We start from the raw sequence: 15,829 nt of genomic DNA, 5'->3' as shown, positions 1-15,829 counted from the left end.
ACCAGACATTATTTTCATATCTTTAAACGTCATTTGTTTACGATCTCACTGTGTCACCCAGGCTGGAGTGCAATGACACAATTCCACAGCTGGAATACTACTTTGACAGTTGCAACATATAAATGCAGTTCTCCTCTAGGAAAGTACTTCTAAAATAGATTTCCTGATTTTGATGCAAAATCCAACTGAAAATTAAAATGAAATCTTCTCTCATTGCCTGTTAGGAAACAGACAATACTAAACTCTTCTCATGGTATCTGAATTTCAAGGACACAAATTTTGTATAAATAAATATTGGTGATGACAATGGCTTTTTAAGCAATAAATAGATTTTTCGCAATATAGTTTGGCCTTAAAAAAAAAGTTTGGGCTCAAAAAGATTATATAAGACCTAAAATTCAAAACTCTGAAAATCAAATGCTTGTTTGCAACCTATTTAAAGATAAAAACAAAAAACTTGGTCTGAACACATCTGACATCATGTTTCAATGTTGAAATACTAATGTGCTTGATTATGGGAAAGTCCCTCTTATTCTTCCATCAGTATTATATGATACATGGCATATGTACTCTGTTATCTTTCTAAAATCGGTAAAGGCAGGAAAGGAATATGACTATACTCTGACCCAAAAGATTTCCAAAAACGTTTTGGGAACTTATACATCATACAAATTTAGGTTTACTTAAGGAATGCAAGGTTAGTACAACAACAAAAGTACTAAGGATAGAATACTTATCTATGATTTCTACAGAAAAGACATAGGGGCAATTTATTCTTCAAACAACAGAAGCTATCACAGTGTTTCAGAACTCCAGAAAAAAATTTACCCAGCACCCTCTTGTCTTTTAATTAGTACATGGTTACAAAGAGTCACAGTTACATAATGCATATGGGGACTACAGAACCTAATATTTCTACTGCCTTTTAAAATGTTTAATACATAAAAATTCTGAAACTGAAAAAAGAAAGCAAAAGAGCAGCTCATTTAAAAGTTTTCTTTGTAAGAGGAGTTTCCTTAGAAAGAAACTTACTGCTAGCAGATATAAAAAGCAAGCAGGAAGGAAAATTTCTAAAAGATGGAACAGGTCTGAGTCTACTGCTTTATTACTTTTGGAAGTAAACTACTTCGGTTGGTAGAATTCTAAAATAGACAAAAATAAGCTCAAAGGAATAAGACCAACAAGACTGATCTGCCTCTAACAAAATCAGTGAAAGTTTCAGTTCATTACACAAAGTGGTGTATTTGACTAGTTTGTATTCTATTACCACTTTCCAACAAGTTGGAGTAGATTACAATTTATTTGTAATTCACACAGTAGAAATTTTAAATTATCAGGTGATATAGTTGATACAATCCACCAGGGTTCTTTTAAAAAAAGAACCTGTTAAAAAAAAAAAAAAAAAGAACTATCTGAAATAACATCAGAATTATTCCAGAAATAATTAGAAGAAGCATTCTAAAAACAATTAATTAAAAATTCAAAGATTGGGGGATGTGGTGAATGGGAAAAATATGACGGGACTTCGGTAGGAGAGAGAGCATGAGCAGCAGAAATGGTAAATGATAACAGCACGTGAAATTTTACATTTGTATATGGTTGCCCTTATACCTAAGCAAAGTTGGTTTGCTTTGGTTTCCCTACGTACCCCCATGTCTGATCTCCTAGAATCAAAGTACATCTATTATAATTAAAGGGGTAAAAAGTTTCCTATGTGATTCTAAATGACTCTAACCCGAAAGGACAAAAAGTCATAAACATGAGGCTTTGATCACAGCATACAAATGGAATTAACAGGGAATGGTTGGTATATACCAATACTTTGTTTCCTTTACAGAGACTTGATTTCAACTTTTCTGGCCCTCTCAAGCCCAGAAACTTTATCTGAGGTGTTTCAAAGACATTACAGAAGAATGTGTAACTTTACAGAATAGAGTAAAATAATTACAAATCTTTACCCCCATCCTGCACAAAACATGAAATACTCGCAGTTATAAAATGTTTGTGTTGAATATTTGAACTTTCTCTTATAAAAAGGAAAATAAGCATGTCAGATTTAAGGATTTATTTAAACACATGTAAGTAACACAGGCTTATCATCAATTACTAAATCAATCTTCCCATATTTTCTAAAGTAGCATCTCTGTCACGCCCCAACCCCAGGTCTGCATCTGAATCTGAGATCTACCTCAAACCTAATCAATCAGATTTTTAAAATCTGAATTTCAAATAGGAGTCTTGGTTGACACTCATGAACACTGCAATTTGGCTTCTTCACACCTCAGACTTCAGAATTTAAACGAACTTTTAACATCTTCGTCAAGCAGTGATTTTAGATCTTTTTAAGTTTTTTTAAATTTTTAATGTTTCTGGGTACACAGCAGGTGTATATACTTACAAAGTACATGAGGTATTTTGGAACAGGCATGCAACATGTAATATCACAATATGGAGAATGGGGATATCCATCCCCTCAAGCATTTATCCTTTGTGTTACAAACAATCCCATTATACTTTTGTATTTAAATGTACAATTAAATTATTATTGACTATAGTTGCCCTGTCATGCTATCGAATACTAGATCTTATTCATTCTAATTAATATTTTTTTTTTTTATCCATTAAACGTTCCCACCTCCCCAGCCCCGTACTACCCTTTCCCAGCTTCTGGTAACCATCTTTCTATTCTCTATCTTCTTGAGTTCAATTGATTTTTAGATCCCACAAATAACTGAAAACATGTGTTGTTTATCTTTCTGTGCCTAGCTTAGTTCACTTAACATAATAACCTCCAGTTCTATCCATGGTGTTGCAAATAACAGAATCTCATTCTTTTTTACAGCTGAATAGTACTCCATTGAGTAAGTGTACCACATTTTCTCAATTCATTCATCTGTTGATAGGCACATAGGTTACTTCCAAATCTTGGCTACTGTGAACAGTGCTGCAACAAACGTGGGAACGCAGATAAGTCTTTCATATATGGGTTTCTTTTGGATATATACCCAGCAGTGGGATTGTTAGGTAATACGCTACTATTTTTAATTTCTTGAGGAACCTCCAAACTGTTCTCCATAGTAGTTGTACTAATTTACATTCCCACCAGCACAGACAAGGGTTCCCTTTCCTCCACATCTTCACTAGCATTTGTTACTGCCTAACTTTTGGATAAAAGCCATTTTAACTGGGGTGAGATGATATCACATTGTAGTTGTGATTTGCATTTCTGATGATCAATGAGGTTGAACACTTCTATATACACTGGTTTGCCATTTTTGTCTTCTTTTGAGAAGTGTCTATTCAAATCTTTTACCCATTTTTAAATGATTATTACATTTTTTTTCCTATAGAATTGTCTAAGCTCCTTGTATATTCTGGTTATTAATCTCTTGTCAGATAAGTAGCTTGCAAATATTTTCTCCCATTCTGTGGGCTGTCTCTTCACTTCGTTGATTGTTTCTTTTGCTGTGCAGAAGCTTTTTAACTTGATATGGTCCCGTTTGTTCATTTTTGCTTTGGTTGCCTGTGATTGTGGGGTATTACTCAAAAATTTTTTGCCCACAGTTTCCGCAATGTTTTCTTGTTGTAGTTTCATAGTTTGAGGCCTTTAAATCTTTAATCCATTTTGATTTGATCTTTGCATATGATGAGAGTAGGAATCAAGTTTCATTCTTCTGCACATAAATATCCAGCTTTCCCAGCACCATTTATTAAAGAGAGTGTCTTTTCCCCAATGTATGTTCTTAGCACCTTTGTTAAAAACGAGTTTGCTATAGGTGTGTGAATTTGTCTCGGGGTCCTCTATTTCTATTCTGTTCCATTGGCATATGTCTGTTTTTACGCCAGTACAATTTAAAATCAGGTAATATGATTCCTCTATTTTTGTTCTTCTTGCTCAGGACAGCTTTGGCTCTTCTGGGTCTTTTGTGATTCCATATACATTTTAGGATATTTTTTTCTATTTCTGTGAAGAACGTCATTGGTGTTTTGATAGTGATTGCAATGAATCTGTAGATTGCTTGGATAGTATGAACATTTTAACAATATTGATTCTTCCAACCCATTAACATGGCATATCTTTCCAGTTATTTGTGTCTTCTTCAACTTCTTTCATCAGTGCTTTATAGTTTTCATTATAGATACCTTTCACTTCTTTGGTTAATTCCTAAGTACTTAGTTTTATTTGTGGCTTTATAAATAAGAATATCTTTTTATTCTTTCTCACACTGTTCACTGCTGGCATATAAACATGCTACTGATTTTTTGTACGTTGACTTTGTATCCTGCAACTTTACTGAATCTGTATCATTTCGTTCTAATAGTTTTTTGGTGGAGTCTATAGATTTTTCCAAATAAATGATCGTATCATCTGCAAACAGGGATAATTTGACTTCTTCCTTTCCAATCTGGATGCCCTTTATTTCTTTCTCTTATCTGACTGCTCTAGCTAGGACTTTCAGTACTATGTTGAGTAACAATGGTGAAAGTGGGCATCCTTGTTGAGTTCCAGATCTAAGAGGAAAGGTTTCACTTTTTCACCATTTAGTACGACTAGCTACAGGTCTGTCACATATGGCTTTTATTATGTTGAAGTGTGTTCCTTTTATAAACAATCTATCGAAGGTTTTTATCATGAAGGAATGTTGAACTTTATCAACATCACTTTTTTTTTCTTTTCTTTTTTTTGAGACGGAGTCTCGCTCTGTCACCAGGCTGGAGTGCGGTGGCGCAATCTCGGCTCACTGCAACCTCTGCCTCCTGGGTTCAAGCGATTTCTCCTGCCTCAGCCTCCTGAGTAGCTAGGACTACAGGTGTGCACCACCACGCCCAGCTTTTTGTATTTTTAGTAGAGACAGGGTTTCACCATGCGGGCCAGGATGGTCTTGATCTCTTGACCTCATGATCCACCCGCCTCGGCCTCCCAAAGTGCTGGGATTACAGGTGTGAGCCACCACGCTTGGCATCAACATCACTTTTTAGGTATCAACTGAAATGATCATAAGATTTTTATCCTTCATTCTGTTGATTTTAGTTCTTAACAAGAACCCAAGGATATTTTATAGAAATCCTGAAATGCCTACCAATTAATCATAATTACTACAGTTTTTGAGTTAAACAGTTTGATGATTATAAATTATTGGAATCAAAAAGTCTATTTACACCAAATTTTAAAGAGAATAACCAATTCACCCACATATCTTATTTTTCCTCCTAAGAATATGTAACCATGAGAACAGGGTTCTTGGGTCTGTCATATTCACAAATATATCCTAGTGCCTAACAGTGTTTTTTACATTTTTATCTTTAATTGACATAATAATTGTGAATATTTATGAGGTATAAAATATTGTGATCCCTGCATACACTGTGAAATGATCAGAGTATAGCATATCCACCACCTCAAATATTTGTGAGAACATTTAAAATCTTCTCTTTTGCTATTCTAAAATACACAATTCACTATCATTAACTATAACCACCTTGTTGCACAACAGAACACCAGAACTGATTCTTCCTAACTATAACTTCGTACTCACTGACCAACTTCTCCCCTCTCCCCATCCACTTCTAATCTCTGTTAACCACCATACTATGCTCTACTTCTGTGAGTTCAACTTTTCTAGATTCCACATGTAAGCAAGATCATACAGTATTTGTCTTTCTGTGCCTGTCTTATTTCACTTAACATAATGTCATCTAGGTTCATTTGTGTTGGTGCAAATGACAGAACTTCCTGGGTTTTTTTTAAGGTGCAATAGTATTCGTGTGTGTGTGTGTGTGTGTGTGTGTGTGTGTGTGTATGTATATACACACACACACAACAAATGTTTTAAATCCATTCATCCATTTAGATAAATACTTACATTGTTTGCATGGCTACTGTGAATAATGGGACAAAGAAGATGGGATTTTTTTCATAGTGATTTTATTTCCTTTGAGAATATTCCCAGTAACGGGATTGCAGGATCGTATTTTTATTATTAGTTCTATTTTTAGTTTTTTGATGAACCTCCATAATGTCTTCCAAAGTAGTTGTACTAATTATAATACCACCAACAGTGTATAAGAGCTCCCTTTTCTCCACATCCTCATCAACATTTGTTTCATCTTTCTGATAACGGCCAATCTAAGAAATGTGAGGTGATGTGCACTAATTTGCATTTCTCTGATGATTAGAGATGTTCAGCATTTTTTTCATATATCTGTTGGCCATTTCTATGTCTTCTTTTGAGAAATACCTGTTCAAGTCGTTTACTCATTTTAAAAATAGGTTGTTTCATAGAGTATTTGTATATTTTGTTCCTTGTATATTTTGCACATTAGCACCTAATCCAATATATGATTTACAAATATTTTCTCTCAATAATTGGGTTCTAACACAGTGTTTTTTATACACGCCTGGTACACCTCAAATACTGGCTGAATGACTGAAAATAAATTCTTCAACTATTCTAAAGAAAATTACAGTTTCAAGAAACGTTTTCAGAACTTACTGAATTTCTATTACCTGTCAATTTTAATGAGAAATTACAGGTGTACGAAGAGAATCCCCTACGTTATTGCCATGGAAGTTTGTTTCCTGTGTTTTGTGTTTGTTTTTGTTTTAGTTCACAATCAAGATTCCTTAAGATTCTTCAATTATTTTACTGACTTTGGCATCAAGTTCAACTCCTTGGCATGGTTTAGGGTCAGAATTAAGTCAAGTAACCCTTAGTACTCACAAGAATAAAACAATCAAATGGTTTTACTACTCTCACATAAAGGTAAGCTTCATTAAATTACATCAAAACACCATGTATGTTCAAAACTCTCCAATGCAAGTGTAGTTGAGATTTCTTAAAAATCCATCTATAATCACCTAACCTTGAAGATTTGAGAAAAAGTATTAGCCTGTGTACAGATAACTTCCTGTATTGTCATAAGCTTCCCCTTAAGGATTAGTTCAACTTGATCATAAAAACATTTCATTTCCTGCATTAAGAAAAAAAATATCAAATAAAATAAAGTTGTTGAACCAATAATAGTTGCCAAAAGGTACTAAGAACTTAAGCATTAACATGTGAAGTGGCAGACGACAATGTCAGGGGTAATAATCCAGCCAAAGACTCACTATGCAAAAATAGGGAAGACGGCTCACTTTTCATCTACTAAAGACTCATTCCTGTCCTCCATACCCATCCCAAGCATATATTCTTTCAATGACCAGAGATTACTATAATTGCACAGAGTGACAAGAGTAAACTAGAGGAATTTCTTAATGTAGTCCAGAAGCTATTATGCAATATCGTTTCTTAAATATCATTAATGTATTCAAATTATAAAATATATGAATTCACAAGGTATTAGATCACCACCCTACATATATATTTTTAATGTTAAATATTCCTAGCCTCCATAAAATGATTCCTTGCTTTTTCCTATTATCCCTATACTATGATTCATCTGGAACTTTGTCAAAATTATAGAAACACAAATAAAAGGTATGCTTCAAAAATGTTTGATAGAGTAAATAAAATCAAAAGTGTCTTATATAAAAGTCTTACCTACATATTTTATTCATAAATCTCCTCCTTCCTCTAGCACAGAAAACAGGCAATTCAGAATTTAAACTAATGCATGCCTGTATGACATTTTTTAAAAAAATGAATTAAACTTTCAATCAACAGCAATTTCTTATCAGTAAAAGCATTTTAAAGATAAGAGACTATAGATCAAAAAATTTTATTTAGTACTTGTATTTCGTACTACATTTACATACTATCTTAGAAAAACAAGACTTACTACGCAAATTTAACTCCAGCAACTATCTGGATCTTATAAAGCATACCCCGCTGAAGGAGATAGAGAAGTTTCAACTAATACATCATTTTTCAAACTAAGTTCTCTGATGTTCTGAACACACAGAAGAGACTAATAACTCACCATTCCAAAACTGCTTAAAGACAAAGAATAAAGCAATTATGAGATAATTATTTCTAAGAGAGAAATGACATCAATAAGATACATTCAGAAATTTAAAAGCAAAGTTACTGCAATGGCTTTGACGAGGATTTAAAATCTAATGAATAGTATGCCAATGTTCCTCATCACACCAGATATACAGCTAACCACAAGAGGGTAATACTAGGTTTATACTAAGCTAATGGCTTCATAGGCTTGATAATAAGTTATTTAGCAGTCCTTTCTATTCAATTACACATAATATTAAACTAAATAATATTTAAAGAGCCTAACATCCACATTTGTTAATCCATGTAGAGTCCACCCAGTTTACGCTCTCAAAAATTCAGAGAAAATCAAGCCTAGTCTAAGTATGTTTTAATCTAAAAAAAAATCAGCACTGTCCTATTTGCCAGGAAGAGAACCTAACAAAAATGTTTTGCCGTATTATTTAAATAAAGTCTGAGCTAAAAAGTTAAAAAATGTCTAAAACATTAATAATACTCTAGAAGGGCAAATAGGATATATATCCTCATAATCACCCTCCTATACAAAAGAACCAATTCCACTTCACAATAAGTAAGAGAGGCTATGCTTGCCTACTAATCTCTGATTTATTCATTATTTGACACACACAACTATGCAACAATAAAATGTAAACTATAGTTTATACTGAGAATTGTGAAGACTTTCCTTCCTTAGAATTTAAAACAGACTAAAAAGGTTCTAAGTATAGCAGTCATAGGTTTGATTGATTATATGGAAAGTTTGAAATGGATGAAAGCTTACAAGGTTAAAAAATTCAACTGATTTTTATTTTTATTTTTTAAATACCTCACCTCAATGAAGCATAACTGATAGCTTTTATAGTAAGATTAAAAGAATTATTTACTTATTAAGTGTACTAAATGTCATGCTTCAGTAAATTCACAAATTGAAAATTAAATGACATTCTAGGTTAGGTATATATTTACTCAAAACCTTATATTTAAGTCCCTATTATATGTAAATACATAAAAATGTGGAAGTATATGAAAAAACCAATATTCACAGGATTACAGTACAGCATGGAAAACATGTATTTTTTCCAAAGTAACACATACTATAGAAACAGGATCAAAATAAGTAGAAATCTTTACAAAACAAGTGGTTAATTCTATCTCCTGCTTCCTTTTCCCTTCCCTTAAGTTTTTAGGGAAAGAGCATCTGAAAAAAGAATAGAAAGACCTCACCCTAGGTTTGGGGTCTTTGGGGATAGTTACCTACAAAGAACTCAAACAAATTTACAAGAAAAAAATAAACAACCCCATCAAAAAGTGGGCAAAGGATATGAACAGACATTTCTCAAAAGACGACATGCATACAGCCAACAGACACATGAAAAAATGCTCATCATCACTGGCCATCAGACAAATGCATATCAAAGCCACAATGAGATACCATCTCACACCAGTTAGAATGGCAATCATTAAAAAGTCAGGAAACAACAGGTGCTGGAGAGGATGTGGAGAAATAGGAATACTTTTATACTGTTGGGGGGATTGTAAACTAGTTCAACCATTATGGAAAACAGTATGGCGATTTCTCAAGGATCTAGAACTAGAAGTACCATATGACCCAGCCATCCCATTACTGGGTATATACCCAAAGGATTATAAATCATGCTGCTATAAAGAAACATGCACACGTATGTTCATTGCGGCACTATTCACAATAGCAAAGACTTGGAATCAACCCAAATGTCCATCAGTGACAGACTGGATTAAGAAAATGTGGCACATATACACCGTGGAATACTATGCAGCCATAAAAAAGGATGAGTTTGTGTCCTTTGTAGGGACATGGAGGCAGCTGGAAACCGTCATTCTCAGCAAACTATCCGAAGAACAGAAAACCAAACACCACATGTTCTCACTCATAGGTGGGAACTGAACAATGAGATCACTTGGACTCGGGAAGGGGAACATCACACACCAGGGCCCTATTATGGGGGGCGGGGGGGAGGGATGGCATTGGGAGTTATACCTGATGTAAATGACGAGTTGATGGGTGCTGACGAGTTGATGGGTGCAGCACACCAACATGGCACAAGTATACATATGTAACAAACCTGCACATTATGCACATGTACCCTAGAACTTAAAGCATAATAATAAAAACAAAAAATAAAAAAAATAAAAAATAAAAAGAAAGACCTCACCCCAGGTTTGGGGTCTTTGGGGATAGTTACTTAACAGTTGAATCCAGGAGAAGTTTCTAGGCAAAAGGAACAGTATAAGCAAAGATACCCTAACATTCTGCTTTGAGAGTTACATACAACTTTAAAGCACGAAAACAGTAGGCTGGGGCTAGGTAATTACGGAGGGTCATGCAAAGAGATGGATCTAAATCAACGTACATGATAGGCAGCTACTGAAAAATTTTAAGCAGGAAAGAAACATCATATTTCTGACAACACATAAGAGGACAGGTTAAAAGACTATTGCTAGATTAGGTGATGCTAAGGATCTAAACAAGGCAGAAGCAGTAAAACAGGACATGACAATTACAGCTAATCAAAGTAGGTAGAATATAAAGTTCTGTGGGGGACTGGGAAAGGGAGGGAATACCATTATCTGGCTTCTGCTTTTCTTTTTCATTTAAATACTTAATCTAAACATAAACCCAGAATCTATGTAAAGGATTCAGTGACCTGACATATAATAAAGATAATCATTACAGAAAACTAACAAATCTAGAAAAGAACTTTGTAAAGTAAGCCTGTTTTAAAGAGAGATCAAAACTTTTTAGTGAGGAATAAGAACAAAAATTGTCTGGCATTTAAATAATAAAGCTAACAATTCTGAAAGAAAAATGATCAGTAAAATTGCAACTACATGCTGCTGCTTAAAGAAAAATCAAATATTAATAGTATTATAAAAGATAATATTCATGTCAGCATGTCCGATTTCAAATCGTAATCTTAAGGATCATTTTCACTCAGAGTATTTAAGGGCTACATCATTTTTCCCAAGTGCCTCTCTGAAGCCTTCAGTGATACTCAAATCACTTGTTTACAGAAAACATCAAAACACTCTTGAAGAAAATACTGTTTGCCTATTTTTGCTTCTTGAACTGTTAACCCATATAACTCTGCTAGAATCTAATTTAATGATAGCTTTGCAAGCAATTCTAGCAATTCTCCAACAACATTTTCATAAACTTCATGAAATCTAGTATGTTTTACAAGATCTGCTACTTTATTTTACAATACAACCACTCTTACCTCTTCCATCAATAAAATCCTAATGCAAACCAACCTCCTCTCTTCTGACTGCTACAATGCTTCCTAACTTTTCTCCCTAGCTTCCAATGTCAGGAAGTTGAGAGGGACACTGGTAGTATTTTCTCTGTCCACCACACAGGAATCCAAGTAAACATTTTAAAATCTAAATCAGATACTGTTTAACACCATCCCATAACTTTCTATCATAATTAGTCTTTACTTGATTAATGTGTCAACTTAGATGCCACCTCCTTGGAGAAGCCTGGCTATGAAAACTAAAACAGAACCCTTTTGCAAACCCCTAGCATGCCTAATTATTCTTCCTAAGGTAGTGCAGTCATGCATCACTCAATGACAGGGACACATTCTGAGAAATGTGTCATTAGGCAATTTTGTCATTATGTGATCACAGAGTATACTTACACAAACCAAGATGGTGTATATATATATATGTATGTGTATATATATGTGAATATATATATGCAAAAAACCAATGTCCCAGCGCCATTACTGAATATCAGTCATTTCCCCTACTTGATCTGCAATGCCAATATCAAGTGTCATATATTAGGTCTCTTTATGTGCTTATGAGATCATTATTTTCTTATGAGATCACCATCATATATGCAGTCCATCACTGACTGAAACATCATTATGCAGTGCATGACTGTATTATGTTATATACTACTACGCTATACATTAGCCCTTTTAGTATCTCCCCCAACCTCCATACACACATCCCAAAAGGTAAGTTCCAAAAGGACAGGGACTTTGTCAGCTAGCTCCAACACCTAGAATAGCTCCTAGCATATCAGAGGCATTCAATAAATAGAGCAATTAAGTAAATTCACTATACTGTCACAAGTTCATAAAATCCAACAATCAATGACAGACTGAGTAACAAAGATCTGGAAACAACATATACAAAAAAAAAAAAAAAAATGCTACTGTTAAACAGAGAGGAATAAGACAATGGGAATGAATCATTATTAGTGAACTTTTTGTGATGTGACAACTTTTTCTTCCCTGTATGTACTTACATAATAAATATTCCATTGACAAAGATCCTGTGCATATCAGAACTGAATTCTAGGCTTAAAGATAACAATATACACAGACAAGTCATTCTCAAATGTTTCAAAGAAAGAAAAATATAGAAGAAAATCAACTGAATTACACAGCTAAAATAATACCAGAATCAACCAGAACTCACAAGGATTCTCCATACTATAATTAATGGGAAAAATGTCAAATCTCTGAATTCTCCTCAACTAGAACAACCCTGCACTCTTTCTGTACACAATGTACCAAACTAGATCCAAAACAGCTTTCCTAAAGTGATAGATTCTGAAGGTTATTATAATTTACCATAGTAGAATTGGACTTCCTGATAGTCCACATTACCCTAAAACTATTTGTCTGTTAAGATTCCATTACATCATTATCCTAAGCAGAGGGTGGATTTAACAAACCAAAAAACACATGATTTCATGTAAAACTGTTCTTAGTTTGAACATTTCAAGCATAAAAATTCAAAACTCAAGACTGAGAGAGTACATATTTCATGAGATAGAATTTTGAAGCTAAAAGGGAAACACACACATTCACTATATTTTACAAATAGCTACTACTAAACGAAGCCGGGCATTATTCTAAAATCTTGGGAAATGGTCATGACAAATATAACGCCATTCTAATATAACATAGAGAATAATTAATTAATAACAAGGAGTTATAAGAAAATATCAAGGAAATCTAAACTAACAGATCTGTCTATTGCCCTCATTTTAAATGTGGGAAAAGTGATCTGCCCAATAAAATTTAACAAGTTAGGGGGAAAAGTCGAAGGTTTTATCTTACCACATTTTTCCCTAATACTACCACTTCATGTTCTCAAATTTAGATTTTTTAATGTCATCTGACTTTAATTCACAAGATATTTAGAGCTATTATTACTTTAAGAAAGTCATCAAACTTTTAATCCAACTGTGAATTCATAACATTATAGTCTTCTACTCGCTAACTCTTCCTGGCATAAAATTCATCGCATTAAGGAAACAGATGGGCCATATGAATCTCATTTCTAGATCATGACCAAAGTAATTTCTCAGGGGTTTCATACACTGCATGGAAAACGCTCCTAAAGAACTAGACCATATGCACATTTTGTAACATGAATTCTAATCAATTGCAAGTGTGAAGCTTGTACCTGTGTGATGGAGAAGGAGCTTCAAATTGAGGCACTGTGCTATCCTCACTGACAGGAGAGTATAAGCCACTCATTTCCTGAAAATAAAATTATTTGAATTATAGTAGACATTTCAAATAGAAGATATATAAATCAAAAAGAGGCATGATATATTCCTTTCTATTCCCGGGTTTTCATCAGTCCTCATTTGTCTCAACATCAAATTTCTGAAGGCTTCCTCTCCACAGAATAGAAAAGCAAGGACATGTGAAAAGTTAAGAGACAAGCCTTTTCTATGGTACACAATCTTAAAGAACTATAAATTGTTTACTAAATATTGTTCATCATTAATGAAGCTACCAAATGCAGAAAAAGATAAATGTAAATATTTTAAATGACATGTACATTATACTACGTGAATAGTGAACTAGCACGCACATCATTAATTCAGGTGATTATCTATTGATAAATACTAAGATAAATATGACAGTAAGATAACTGGATCATCAGGTTCAACTCTTGAACACAAAAGCACAAAAAACACCCAGAATATGTCAAGTCTCTGCTTTATATATATTTTCCACAAACATTAAGATTGAAATATTAGCTTTGTTTAATAATGACCTAAACTCTAATTTTCGATCAGTAATCCAGAGGAATAGGCCTAATCAACCATTATATAAATTTTGCCTTTCACACTGACAATCTAGCTTCCTTTTTTATGTAATTTTGATTAATGAAGAAACAGCAAATTTTAAAATGCCACTAAAGATGCATCATCAGATAGAATTATTTCTGGCTAATCCAAGCTCAGCTCAATCATACAGTCAAGTAAGTGACATAAATGTGTAACAACTTAAGAATGCCACAGAGGATACTGAACATCCACTAAATATTAAATCCATTAATCTTTAACATGTTCTACATATCAGCAAAAGAAAATTATAACATATAAATAATTTAAAAACACAAACTAAATTTTTTAATAAATACAGCCAAAGGCAAAAACTTCAAATCATAATATCCTATAAGACTCCCAAGGATCCTCCCATAAATTTCCTTAGGTAAACTATATTAAACGTAAATTCCCAGAATATTGGTAATGTATTCTTGTATTTCTCTTTTAATTAACCTTAACTCCTAGAAATGCACAGAGTAGGTATGTAAAAATTGTTAATAAAAAAAGCATTTTAGTGGTAATAATTGACAGTTTTAAGTTATGATGGCACTCCAAGAAAACTGAGTGGTTTTTTTTTTGTCAATCTAATCAAGAAAAATTATGGCAATAAAACATTGTAAAACAAATTTAGACTATATTTTATCATCAAGTGTTCAGAATTTTTTTTTTTTTTTACAAAAATTCATTCTCAATTAAAATGAAAGTAACAGCTGTTACTTTCTTCATAACTAAGACCAATCCCATAAACTTAACATGGTAACTTAATGGAAAGGTGACAATTTCATGAAATTGAAAAATTGCTAAGGATGCGAGAAATTCTTGATTCCTTACTTCCACTCTCTTAATATCCTCTTCCAAAACACTTAGTTCCTTCTGGATCTGTTCCAGTTGCTGCAGATTAAATAGAGAGAGAGAGACAAAAAAAAAGCCTAAGCCAAACCAAAATGGCATCACCATGATCATAAAATAAATTTACATTAGGAAAATAATTTCTATCAAACTGGGCACTAATGGCAAATTAACAGGAGGGATAACCACCAACAAAATATAGCTAGAAGTTCCCATTTTTAAATGCAATGGTAGAGAATTATGTGAAAACACGATGTTGTACTTCTTTAATATAACAGTTTGATTTTACAATAAAAGTATGAGAGATGAACGACAGTGACTTAAAAAAATACAAGATAGCCAAAGAACTTTCACATTACCTCATTTAGTTGTTAAACAGAAAAACTCAGCATGTCAGTTGTTAATCACACTTTTACTTTTTTTTTTAATTTATTTTTAATAGAGATGGGTTTCACTATGTTGCCCAGGCTGGTCTCCAACTTTTGAGCTCAAGCAATCTGCCCGCCTCAGCCTCCCAAAGTTCTGGTATTATAGGCATGAGCCACTGCACCAGGCCTTTAATCACACTTTATAAATAAACATTAGTCTGACAGAGGTTAAATCCCCTCATCCAAAAGCAACCACAAGTCAGTATCTTAACACCTCCTTCTTAAGGGTTTTAAAAACATATCTGAGATATTTTATGTTTTGTATCTTGCCTATTAAACCATAATAATTTTCCATGCCACTAAAATGCTAACATTTAATTGTTGAATAACACTAAACAACATATTGAACCATTCCCTGTCTCATGAGAGATTTCAGTTGCCTGCAAACTATCATATATTACTCGGGAACATATTGGTCTTTCAGATTTCATTTCATTTTCAGATTTTATTAAAAGGTTACTTCAGATTTGATTAAGAGA

The 15,829-nt window shown here is 33.4% G+C and overlaps 1 protein-coding gene across 13 annotated transcripts in view; it reads right to left on the bottom strand.

Moving 5' to 3' along the window:
* Positions 1-15,829, bottom strand: part of COP1 (COP1 E3 ubiquitin ligase) — a 259,658-nt gene that overhangs the window by 172,827 nt on the left and 71,002 nt on the right. For 4 of the 13 annotated variants that reach the window (XM_050767154.1, XM_050767160.1, XM_050767117.1 and 1 more), the window contains exons 7-8: positions 14,905-14,964; positions 13,416-13,492 (exon numbers count right to left, since the gene is read on the bottom strand). The exons of 1 other annotated variant lie outside the window; for it this stretch is intronic. In XM_050767154.1, coding sequence (XP_050623111.1) covers positions 13,416-13,492; positions 14,905-14,964 — 137 coding nt within the window. Of the gene's footprint in view, positions 1-12,246; positions 12,301-13,415; positions 13,493-14,904; positions 14,965-15,829 lie in introns of all 13 variants that reach the window. 8 more of the 13 variants (XM_050767165.1, XM_050767169.1, XM_050767145.1 and 5 more) reach the window with 3 other exon arrangements.

This window comes from Macaca thibetana, chromosome 1, assembly GCF_024542745.1.
Source record: "Macaca thibetana thibetana isolate TM-01 chromosome 1, ASM2454274v1, whole genome shotgun sequence".
NCBI lineage: Eukaryota > Metazoa > Chordata > Mammalia > Primates > Cercopithecidae > Macaca > Macaca thibetana.
This window is presented reverse-complemented; position numbering and strand designations above follow the sequence as displayed.